This window comes from Stegostoma tigrinum, chromosome 35 (assembly GCF_030684315.1).
Source record: "Stegostoma tigrinum isolate sSteTig4 chromosome 35, sSteTig4.hap1, whole genome shotgun sequence".
Taxonomy (NCBI): Eukaryota; Metazoa; Chordata; class Chondrichthyes; order Orectolobiformes; family Stegostomatidae; genus Stegostoma; species Stegostoma tigrinum.
In genome coordinates this window covers 685577-697955 of record NC_081388.1, presented here as the reverse complement: position 1 = coordinate 697955, position 12379 = coordinate 685577, and the positions used below count along the sequence as shown (strand labels likewise).

The 12379-nt window shown below is 41.4% G+C and overlaps 1 protein-coding gene across 2 annotated transcripts; it reads right to left on the bottom strand.

Moving 5' to 3' along the window:
* Positions 1-281: 281 nt before the first annotated feature.
* LOC125447606 (probable G-protein coupled receptor 139) lies at positions 282-3100 on the bottom strand. 2 transcript variants are annotated; one of them, XM_048522160.2, is made up of 3 exons: positions 2997-3100; positions 2749-2861; positions 282-2326 (listed from the first exon to the last, which is right to left on the bottom strand). In XM_048522160.2, exons 1-3 carry the CDS (start codon positions 3064-3066, stop codon positions 2282-2284), a joined length of 228 nt encoding a protein of 75 aa, XP_048378117.1. In that variant the 5' UTR covers positions 3067-3100; the 3' UTR covers positions 282-2281. The 2 variants fall into 2 exon arrangements, with proteins under 2 accessions (XP_048378117.1, XP_048378116.2); XM_048522159.2 differs by having other exon boundaries at positions 282-2861.
* Between the last annotated feature and the right edge of the window lie 9279 nt (positions 3101-12379).

The following is a 12379-nucleotide window of genomic DNA, read 5'->3' as shown; positions in this document are numbered from 1 at the left end:
TCCTAGTGTCAGGCCCTAACACTAAACCTAACGCGAACGTAACTTTAAATCTAACTGTCGGTGTCTCTGGGGCTGGCAGCTGGAAGTGAAACAGTATTGTGGAACCTGGAGAACTTTTAAAAAACAGAAAAATTAAGATTGCATGGCAGCCAAAAGGAGGAAACTCAGCATTGCTGGGTTTTGCCTCATTTAATTTCGGATTAAATGTCACATCATATTCTGAAACAGTTTAATTGTTCCTAATTCTAACAGGAAATTCCAAATTGCCCTGATCACCATCACAACTTAGCATTTGGGAAATAAATTGCTCCTTAATCAAATTCATCTCACTGGATACATATTGAACTTGATGGCATTATCTGAATTCAGGAGCATTAACGCTGCTCATAATCAATATGTGAGAGTATTATTACTGTTATAATTATGTAGTTTGTAAGATTATGACGTTTTTGGACTGTGTCTTTAAATTTGGGGCAAAAGGAGGAGGTCAGGAGACTTGTTCTGAAATCTCCATGATAGGCAGTTTAATGATAAAAAATCAACAAAAAGGCTTAGATTGTTTTACTGAGAAAAGGGGGCAAGTCACTTGGAAACAATAGCTACAGTTCTGAGTTGACAAGGAGGAGACTTGGAGTCTCTCAAGATCCTAGAGAAGTGTGAAAAGAATCAGATTGTCAACAGTCCATTCATTTCCACAGCCAAACAGAGGTGAGAACATAAATATGATTTCTACGTCCAGGTCAATTTAAAATTTAATATTGCAATGAAAAAGAAGACAGAGAAATTATATTGAGATCACACGCCAGACGTCCTTTCAGGAAAATAGCTATCACAAACAACACACAGCAGGGAGGGAAGAGTGTTTTTTTTACTTTGAGAGCTACCATAACTGGACACGGGAGGGGCAGTATTTCCACTCAAACGGATACATCTGCAGTTTTCACAATATTCTCCTGACATGGCAATGGGAAAAACAGTATCCTTGCGACAGGCTTTACAGCCGACAGGTGATGTTTTAAAGAACTGAATCAGGAGATAGTTCAATTTGCATTACAGGCTTGAGGGGTTGAATTGGCTGCTCCTATCCATTTCTCAACACATTCAACATTTGAACAATAATATCCCCATCGGTTATGGCAAAGCTTAGGCATTTACACCTGACTAACAGACAACATCAGGAATGAATCAATTAAACTTAATAAGAGTTTGTTCTGAAACCAAATCTGACTGAACAGTTCACAGTTCACCTGCATGTCTGCCAATGTGACTTTCCACATTAAGCAGAGGTTCACCTGCACATCTGCCGATGTGGTATACTGCATCCACTGTACCCGGTGTGGCTTCCTCTACATTGGGGAAACAAAGCGGAGGCTTGGGGACCGCTTTGCAGAACACCTCCACTCGGTTCGCATTAAACAACTGCACCTCCCAGTCGCAAACCATTTCCACTCCCCCTCCAATTCTTTAGATGACATGTCCATCATGGGCCACAATGATGCCATCTGAAGGGTGCAGGAACAGCAACTCATATTTCGCTTGGGAACCCTGCAGCCCAATGATATCAATGTGGACTTCACCAGCTTCTGTAAAACTCTCGAAAGACAAGTCAAATTGCAACTATAACACAGCTTTACGTTTATCTTTAAAATAAGAAAAAGTTAGAATTTAGGCTGTCTTCTTAAAATATTTTGATGGCTTCTAGTCTGGTACATAGAATCTGCAGGCTGTTCTCAGGATCAGAATCTCTAATTTCAGGATAATTGGATTCAAAGTCGGCAAGTGGTGTATGCTGTCTTTTGTTTCAGGAGTAGTGTTTGGTTGGATGAAATAGTGTGTGCCTGACGTAGCAATGACTCTTTCAGTCACTAAGCGGTTCCTGGGGATGGAAGAAGTCACTTTGGTTGTTTTGCAGAAATTGTGCAGACTATCTGACATGCGTTGTTTCGTACAAGCAAACTCAACACCTGAAAACAAAAGTCACTAAAAAGTGAGACATCTCAGCACCTTTTTCAACTCTTGTCTGAAATTCTTCTGAGTAGCTGCATAAATAAAGGTGTTTGGGCAAGAACTCAAAAACTTCAACATAGTTCCAATTTCGGTGGCGATATATCCAGGGTTTGTGCGGTCTCCTTGGTAAGAATTGACGTTTATTATTCTGGTGGTTTTCAAGCTAATGACAGCTGGCAGCCACAGCAGTAAGAAGCTGCTTGATACAGTGAATAATAATGTGATGGACTTCCTTCGATTCTCTATCTCTGCATCATATTTTTTCTCAGTTATGTTAGACTTGAGTTTCCTTCGGGCTCCATTTGCCAACGAAATATGCCTGATTGTCAAACAATTAAACAAGGCAATTAAAGTAAAAGGAAGCCAAACTCCCCAAGCTGTGTGAAACCAGAAGAACGCTACTCCAATAGATGAAGAAAAGAAAGCTCCACTCGGCTGGCACCCCCAATGCACCTTGTTGATTATTTTCTTGTGATTATAAGCAAAGAAAAACGGGATGTTCTTGAATATGGTCAATAAAGGGAAAAATGTTATAAGCACAACTGCAGTTCTTTCATTACAGTATCTTCCCTTAAACTTCTGGCAGCAGATAAGAGCAAATCGATCAAATGTGAAGAAAATAGTGAACCAAGTGGACAAATCTAGTGTGACAGCAGTAAGATAAAGAATTAATTTACACACAGAAGTATGGTATAGAAATGAAAAAGGAAAGTTATAACTAAAAATATGATAAACCATTACATTGATAATTATGACCAGTAGATCGGCTGTTGCCATAGCCAGCATGTATAAAGAGATACATCTGGAAAGCCCACAGTTTCCACGGGAAAGTATCACAATTGCTATCAAGTTCACTGAAACAAAAAGAAATGAAATAATCAGTGTTTCAAAGTGCCATTTACATGCAAATACACTTCTTTCATCAAATAGACCATAAGTGCATGGATGCAGTCAAAACTGATCCAAACAACCATGTTTTAATAGCTCACCAGGTAGACCGATAACTGCAAGAAATGGATAGTAAATCTCTTTCAACAATAAAATAATTGCTTTCTCCATCTCGTGAGAATGAAAGAATAATTTAAAAATCAAAAACTTCTGCAGTCAATAAGTCTTATGTGCTGAAAGTGATCCTTTATTGAAAATAATTTATCCCCTCGGTGATCAATTAAGTGGCACCATCAGCATCATTAATTAAAGTTACTTGAATCACAGACAACTGAAACTTGATTTTTTTTAGATTGTTACATTATGTAAAGAGAACAAATTAGCAATGTTATTGTATGGTTAACGACCACACTATACTCAATAGGAGTAGAATCAATAATTTCCTGCTTTACAAAAGAGAAGCAAGATTTGTTTTACAATGACCATTTCTATTCTTCAGTCAGTTCCAATGCCTAAACTGCTCTATGAAATAAGTTTTTCAGCATTGTGCAGGAAATATTACCATAGTTACAGAAAACTGATTTCTCTATTAGTATTACACCTCAGTTCAGCTAGAGTCAATGATCTTCTGATATCCCAGTGCACTGTTATAACAATCATATAGTAATAGAGATAAGTGTAATGTACGAATTAGCTTTTCTGACCTGTCACTTCATAATTCAAACTAGTTGTGCTTTGTAATAATGACTAATAATGATGCAGCAGCATGAGTATTTATGAAGATCTTACTCGACTGTTTGTGACTCCAATTATTAGATTTCACTCTATTTCATGTTTGTCTGCTGTTTCCATGTGCAGTGACACCCCATTGATACAAAATGCTGACATTTTTGAATTGATGGTTTTCATTCCACTGTGATCCGCAACTTCAGATATATCTTGCCAGTCTACATTCAGTTAAAATGACCAGGTATAGGCATGTCTCAGATACACAGTTGAAGCACAGGAAGGGATTCTGGGATGGGAAACCTATCTGTGGTGATTTGCCCAAGTATTTGCTGCTATTGTTTAATAGATGGTGCTATGCCTAAGTTTGCAAGGTGTTATCTAGCAAGCTTTAATGAATTTTTGAATTTTTTTTATAGAAGCTGTACTAGCCTCTGTCCATTGCAGTAACTTGTTTGAGGATATACTTCCAGTAAAGGGTGTAGCTGCTCTTAATGGTATAAAAGCTCACTGAGTGTTGTTCAATCTGGACTTGGGCTGAAAAGATGGAAGAATTACATCACACTCCTGACTTGTGCCATGTCGATGGCTCACAGACGTGAGTGTCATGTGTTGCAGCATTCTGAGCATTTAGGATTTCTTGTGGCCACTATATTTATATTTCTCAGTCAGTTCAGTTCTTTTTTGTATTAAGTGGAAGCCTATAGGATATTGGTAATGTGGGATTTGATACAGGAATTGCTATTGAACATCAAGCAGAGATGGCTAGATGTTTTCCTTCTTGCAAATGGTCATTGCCTGATAAGTCTGTGGTGTGATTATTACTTGCCACTTTGAAAGACTTTCCAGATATTGTCCAGAATCAGGAATAAGGGAACTATAAAGATGAAAGAAAATTTCTACACTGACTCAAAAAACAGTCTGCTGCATCTGCATCTGTGGAAGTGAGTTTCAGTGAGAAAAGCCATCTAATTTTAGAAAGATCTCTGATCAATTTTTTTTCTCCATCCTTGAACCAAAGTTGTAATGGAGTCACAAACTGAATGTCCATATTTTCAAACAAATTGAGCCCCTGCGAGCAGACATTTATGAAGCAAATTGCCGCATCGAGCTGTTAATATGCCCTTCCATCGCTAAACTGAGAATCAGGGACTAAACGAGTTTAGCACTAACAAAGCGTGTAACTAGCAGCAATGAACATCCATTGGGAGAGATAGTAGGAACTGCAGATGCTGGAGGTTTTGAGATAACAAAGTGTGGAGCTGGATGAACTCAGCAGGCCAGGCAGCATCTCAGGAGCAGAAAAGCTGATGTTTCCATCCTATACCCCTCTTCTAGGTCTGGAACGTCAGCTTTTCTGTTCCCAAGATGTTGCTTGGCCAGTTGTGTTCATCCAGCTCTACACTTTGTTATGTAACATCCACTGGGAACTCTGTTGGAGCCGTGGGATGTGAATTGGATGGGTTAATTCTGTGCATCATTTTGCGCAAAGGATATTTTGGCACAGCTTTCAATTTGTGAGACTGGTGCCTGTGTTGTAGCTGTATGGGAACAATTTACTTTGGGTTGTGGTATGTTATGGAGCACTAAATTTCAGTCGGAGCATTTTTGGGTCCAAGGACTAAACATTATCCATAGCCTTTTGTGCAACATTTTTGATCTGTGGATTTAATTGATTTGGATGATAATTGGTGCCTAAAATTTGGGGAACTCCAAAGCAGACTAAGTGGAATCATTTAAGGGACAGCTCTTACTGAAGATTGTCGATGTGTTGCAACCGTACCTTCCACCTCACTATCATGTTGGATGCTGTTTTGGTGCCTTCTCCTCAAGTTGTTTCATTGTCCACAAGTATTCATGACCTACAGGCAAATGGTGGCTCAGTGGTTAGCATTGCCACTTCACAGTACCAGGGAGCTGGGTTCAATTCCAATCTCGGGCGACTATCTGTGTAGAGTTTGCACGTTCTCCCCGTATCTGGATGGGTTTCCTCCCCCAGTCCAAAGATGTGCAGGGTCAGTGGATTGCCCATGCTAAATTGCCTATCATGCCCAGGATGTTTATGTTAGGTGCAAACATCAAATTTCTACTTCCTGCAGTCAAACAATCGAATTCCTTCAGTCACTACACCATTGCACCTCAACTATATTCCATGCTTGTCAGTCAGTACATCTCGCTCTCCTCAGCCATTGCATCCCACTGTCCATTCTCACTGTATTTCAGTCTCTTTGTCGTGCATCTCACCCCTTCAATCACAATGTCTAACACTCTCAGCTGGAACTATCACTCCAAAAGCTCAGAGAGAGCAGTTATGCAGTTATACACTATTAAAGCATGGAAACAGGCCCTTCAGTCCAAACTGATTCACGCTGACCATGGTGCACACTCAGCTAATTCCAATTGCCCGCATTTGATCTATAATTGCACTAATCACTTCCCAACCATGTACTTATCTGTTTTTTTTCAAATGTTACTATTGTACTTGCCTCAACAACTTTGTGTAGCTTCTGTGGATGCACCATTCTCCGTGTGAAGAATTGCTCCTCAGGTCCTTCTTCAATCTTTCCCCTCTCACCTTAAATCTCACATCCTCTATCGCTCAATTTTCCAACCCTGGGAAAAAGCATATATGCATTCATCCTATGCATGCCTCTCATAATTTATAATCCTCAATAAGGTCACCCCTCATTCTCCTATATGCCAAGGAATAAAGCACTCTCCTGGCCACACTTTCCCTATAACACAGGCCTACTAGTCCTGGCAACATCCTCATAAATCTTCTTTGCACACTTTACAGTTTAACTATATCTTTCTTGCAACAGGGTGACAAAAGCGTACACATTAGTCCCAAGTGTGGCCTCATCAATGACTTATACAACTGTAACACAACATCCCAACTCCTATACAACATGCCTGGGCGGGTGAACGTCAGCATACAAAATGCTTTCTTCACTACTCTGTCTCTTGTCATGCTGCTTTCAATGAAGTATACACCTGTAATCCAAGGTCCCTCTGTTTACAGCTCTCCTCAGGACCTGACCATTCACTGTATAATCCCTACCTTGGTATGACTTTCCAAAGTACAACGCATCACACTTATCTGTATTGAATTGCATTTGCCAACCCTCAGCCTCCTTCAGCTGTAATTTTTGATAACCTTACTTGCTATCAATGATACCTCCTAACTTTGTGTCATCCGGAATCTTTCTAAACATGCCTTGTATATGCACATATAGATCATTTATATAAATAACAAACAACTACTAGTTTAAAATAGTCAGTTTCTATAGGATTCAATTCACAACACCAGCAACAGCTATTCTTGATTTTGTACGAGGTACAATCAGAGAAATACTGAGCTTGGAGGAAGGAGAAATATCTTCAGAGAAATAATTTCAGAAATGGACTACCGTGTTGAGAAAGAATGCAGACTGACAAAGTCTTTGAGGAACAACCTGTTAGAAATTATCTGACAGGTTTAATGACAGTGGAGTGATATCCTGCTTCACCATGTTCCTATTATAAACTGAGAGAAACCAAAGAAACGGAATTATCTTTCTGAAGAAACTGAAGAGAGTGTCATGTGACATTCCCTTCAATGCAGTCACCAGATCACAGGCAACAAATTCACTCTTCCAGCAGCCAGTCAACTGCCTCAGTCTAAACATCCCACTGCCCTTTGTTGCTACATCCTCTTCCCTCAGGACCTACTGCACACTCCCCTCAATCACTTCACCCTACCCCCTGAGTCACGACATCAGAATTCAAGCAAAGCACTGCAACCTCCTCCTCTCATTCACTAAATTGCTTTCCATCAGGCCACTTCATCTCATTCATCACAGTCACTTCATCGCATTCAACTTAGTCATGGTATCTCACTACACTGAGGCACTATATTTCTCTGGTCAGAGTCACCACACTGTGCTTTCCTTAATCACAATGTCCAAAACTTTCTGTAATAAATCCAATTCACAGATGCTAAAATAGTGCAGGCTGTTCACAGTGAAATGCTCCTGTGGAATACAATGCACAGCCCCAGCCCCAGTAAAATGATCAGAGTATAGCCTCTCCATGCTCGAGTCACCCCTGGTGTTGCATCTCACTGAAGGATAACAGAGTCATTGTCCAAATCTCACATATATTTTAGAATGTATCAGAACATCCGGCTACTCTCAATTTTACAGAAGGGGCAATGAGAGAAATACTGGGCTTGGAGGAAGGATAAATTTCCGCTGAAATAGACTGCTGTATTGAGGAGGAATGCCGACTGAGAACGCTTTTGAGAAACAACATATGGGAAATAATCTGAGTGACGTAATGACAGTGGAATGATACCTGTTGTTTGAAGAAGCAGACAATGTGGAAGAAAGTGCCTTCATGGAGTTTGACGTTTCATCTTGGATCTCTGCATTGTCGAAGTCTTTGGAACTGTACCAAAGGATTGGAAACATAACTATGAATAACATAAAATAAGATCAGGTCATAAGGGAGTGCAGACAATTACAGATGTTGGTCACAATTTGAACAGTTGGAAAGGATGCACCTTATCCTAGACACAGCATCACAGGCAGATTGATAAAGTGCCTGTGCCACAGAGTCGTCATTGTAAAATGAATTTGAAAGTAAGAGGATTATGTTTTCAAACAACGAGGATAGTGTACCCTATCCATCATTTCTGTCAGCAACACTCAGATAGGACATACCAGTCAGTGCAACACCACATTTCCACTCCCTGCAGTCGCGTGATTGAATTCCCATCAGCCACGATATTGCTTCTCCTCACAACAATATTCCGAATTGTCAGCCAGGACATCTCACTCCCCTCAATGACTGCATCCCACTTTCCACTCACACTGCGTTTCACCCTCTTAGTCACTACATCTTACGTCGTTCAATCAGAATGTGCAACATTCTGCACTGCTAAATACCACTCCACAAACTCTGAGATACAGCAGTTGTTTGAAGTGGTCTGTTTCCAAGGAAATTTTGCTGAACCCTTCAACGTCATTCCATCAGAACACGGCAGGTAAAATTTCCACATTTGCTGCAACTAGTTATCTCAACTTACTCAGTCACCACATCATCTCTTTGCAGCTGCTACTTTCTCTTCTCTCAGTCATGACTTGACACTCCCTTAGTCACTTCAACCCAGTCCCCTAAGTCAGGACATCCCCATTTACCACAACACTGCCACCTCCTCATTTCAGTCATTAAGTTATTTCCCCTCAGAACACTCCATCTCATTGATCTCAGTAACTTCGCTGCACTCACCTCAGCCACTAACTCTCACTGCACAAATGCACTATTTCCCAGTTTCCTGTCTCACTACATTCCACTGTTCCCAGTCACTGTATTCCATTTTCCTCAATTGCAATATCCAAATCTCACTGGTGCTAAATCCCAGTCTGCAAACACTAGAAAAAGGGCATGCCCTTCACATTGAAATGCTCCTGTGGAATGCAATGCACAAATCCAGCCCCAATAAAATGATCAGAGTCTCGCCTCTCCATGGGCCAGTCACCCCTTGGACTTTCTCTCAATGAAGGATAACAGAGTCATGGTATAAATCCCACAGGTGTTTGAGAATGTAGCCAAAGAGCTAACTGCCCTCAATTTTACATGAGGACAATGAGAGAAATACTGGGCTTGCTGGAAGATGAAATATCGTCAGAAATAGACTGCTGTATTGAGGAGGAGTTCCAACTGGGAGTCTCTGGGAAGCAACCGATCAGAAATAATCTGATAGATGTAATTACAGTGCAATGATACCAGGCGTAGAAGATGCAGACAACGCAGAAGCAGGTTTATTTGTGGAATTTATCTTTGGATCTCTGTGTTGTCAAAGTCTTCGGGACTGTAACAAAGGAATATAAACATAACTAGGAATGATAAAAAACATATATTTCTGAACATAACCTAGTGCAGAAGATCATGGATGGCTGTCCCAATATGAAAAATTTTGAAGAATACACCTTATCTCACATACAGCATCACAGGCAGCACGAGGAACTGACTGCCTCATCCTGTCCTCATTGTAAAATGAATTTGCAAAGTAATAGGATTATATTTATCACAAAAATAACACATAGTGTACACCATCTGTCATTTCATTCAACTTCACTAAATTGGGACATATTCGTCACTGCAAACAGATAATTGGCACTTCCTGCATTTTCTGCAGCCCATCCCCTCAACCCTTTCACCATACCCCATTCTTCTCAGGAACTTCATCCCGCACTTCTCAGGCACTTTATCCCAAATCGCAGCTCCAATAAACATTTCAGAGTTTGAAAACCTTCCGATATTGGTCTACACGTCATCTGCCATTGCCTTAAACATCTCTCACTCGTAAATAGCTGACAATAAATTCGCACTCTCATCTCATCTCATCTCAATCACCACATCCCATGAGTATTGGTCACTGCAGCCTGCTATTGTCGGTCACTGCATCCCACGTGCCTCAGTCAGATTTTCCAACCCACACACCTGGTTGCTAGATCTCCATCCCTAGGTCACTAATTTTCATCCATTTCCTCTAATTCAGGACATCCCGATTCACTGATGCTCTGCAACCTCCTTCTTTCAGTCACTAAAGTGCACTCAAACACTTCGTCTCATTCATCATAGTCACTGCATCGCTCTCCCCTTAGTCGCTGCACCTGGCTGTCATTAGGCACTACATCCTACTGCTCTCTCTCACTACATTCTACTGTTCTCTTCCACCGCACCCCTCACTCACAATGCCCAAGACTCTGTTGTTAAAACTCAGTTCACAAACTCTGAGACAGAGCAACTGTGCGCAGTGAACTGTGTTGTAGAGTACAATATACAGACCTAGTGACAGTAAACTTGCACTGTCTCTCATTGAAGGCCAAACCAGTCACTGACTGAATCCCATCAGTGTTTAAGGATGTATCAGAAGACCCATCAGATCTGAACTTTACATGAGAGGCGTTCAGAAAAAAAACAAACACTGGAGATGCAGGGAGGAAAAATATCCTCAGAGGTTGCCTGTCGTATTAAGAAGGGCTTCTGACTCATGGAGTATTTGAAAGTAATTTGTGGTCAGATAAGATATACCAGACATCTCAATCATCAAATCTTCACTCTGTGCACTCACCAAATCACATTACCCTCAATCACTACGTTGCTTCTCCTCTCTCATCACATTCCACCCTTGAAAATCATGACATCTCATTCCTCTCAGTCGCTGCCTCCCACTTTTCTCAATCACTACATTATTTTTATTTTATTCATCACTACATCCCCCTGTCATCAGTCATTACGTCGCACTCTCCTCTCACACATATTCCACACCTCTCAGATACTGCATCCCTCATGTCTCAGTCAGCATGTTCGAAATTCTGCAATGCTGAATCCCACTCCCCAAAGACTAAAATAGAGCAATGTTTCAATGTAGTGTTTTTCCATGCCGAGAGCATCAGAACCTAACTAAAGTAAGCATGTGTGATAATGGGAACTGCAGATGCTGGAGAATCCAAGATAACAAAGTGTGGAGCTGGATGGACACAGCAGGCCAAGCAGCATCTCAGCAGCACAAAAGTTGACATTTTGGGCCTAGACCCTTCATCAGAGAGAGAGATGGGGAGAGGGAACTGGAATAAATAGGGAGAGAGGGGGAGGCAGACTGAAGATGGAGAGAAAAGAAGATAGGTAGAGAGGAGAGTATAGGTGAGGAGGTAGGGAGGGGATAGGTCAGTCCAGGGAAGATGGACAGGGCAAGGAGGCAGGATGAGGTGGTAGGCAGGAAAAGGAGGTGCGCCTTAGGTGGGAGGAAGGGATGGCTGAGAGGAAGAACAGGTTAGGGAGGCAGAGACAGGTTGGACTGGTTTTGGGATGCAGTGGGGGAAGGGGAGATTTTGAAGCTTGTGAAGTCCACAGTGATACCATTGGGCTGCAGGGTTCCCAAGTGGAATATGAGTTGCTGTTCTTGCAACCTTCGGGTGGCATCATTGTGGCTCTGCAGGAGGCCCATGATGGACATGTCATCTAAAAAAATGGGAGGTGGAGTTGAAATGGTTTACGACTGGGAGGTGCAGTTGTTTGTTGCGAACCGAGCGGAGGTGTTCTGCAAAGTGGCCTCCGCTTGGTTTCCCCAATGTAGAGGAAGCCACACCGGGTACAATGGATACATTAGCAGATATGCGGGTGAACATCTGCTTGATATGGAAGGTCATCTTGGGCCTGGGATAGGGGTGAGGGAGGAGGTGTGGGGGCAAGTGTAGCGCTTCCTGCGGTTGCAGGGGAAGGTATAGTAAGCATGCCATTTTTTCAACCAGCTCTCTGCTTCGTATCTTGTACCGCCTCTTTCTGAAAGAGCGCAAAGTGTTTGAATGAATCTCATGCATGTTATGGGATGTTCATAAAAACTAAGGTCTCAATTTGAAGGAGGCAATAATAAGAGAAACACTGGATATGGAACAATGAGAAATGTCAGAGATAGACAGCTGAATTTCTGAGTATTTCAGACTGGGACAAGCAACTTTGGGGAATAATCTGATAGATGTAAAACACAGAGTTGTGATCCCAGGGGTAGAAGGTGTAGCCCATTTGGAAGACATTTCCTAGTGCACTTTTGGATTGTTTGATACTTAGTTGTCTTGGTTGTTAAAATTGTAGGAACTGTAAGACAGTAATGTAACCATCACTTGGAGTGACAGAGAATAGAAATGAACAGATGAATGGAGTGTAGAAGTTTACAGCTTTCAGCCATAGTACAATGAGGTGTGGCCTCAAC

Excerpts from the sequence above, each read along its gene's own strand:
- LOC125447606 (XM_048522159.2), bottom strand. The coding sequence starts at position 3,066 with ATGGAGAAAGCAATTATTTTATTGTTGAAAGAGATTTACTATCCATTT. Across the intron at positions 2,862-2,996 it reads TGCAGTTATCGGTCTACCTG|TGAACTTGATAGCAATTGTG; the intron begins GTGAGCTATTAA and ends TTTTTGTTTCAG.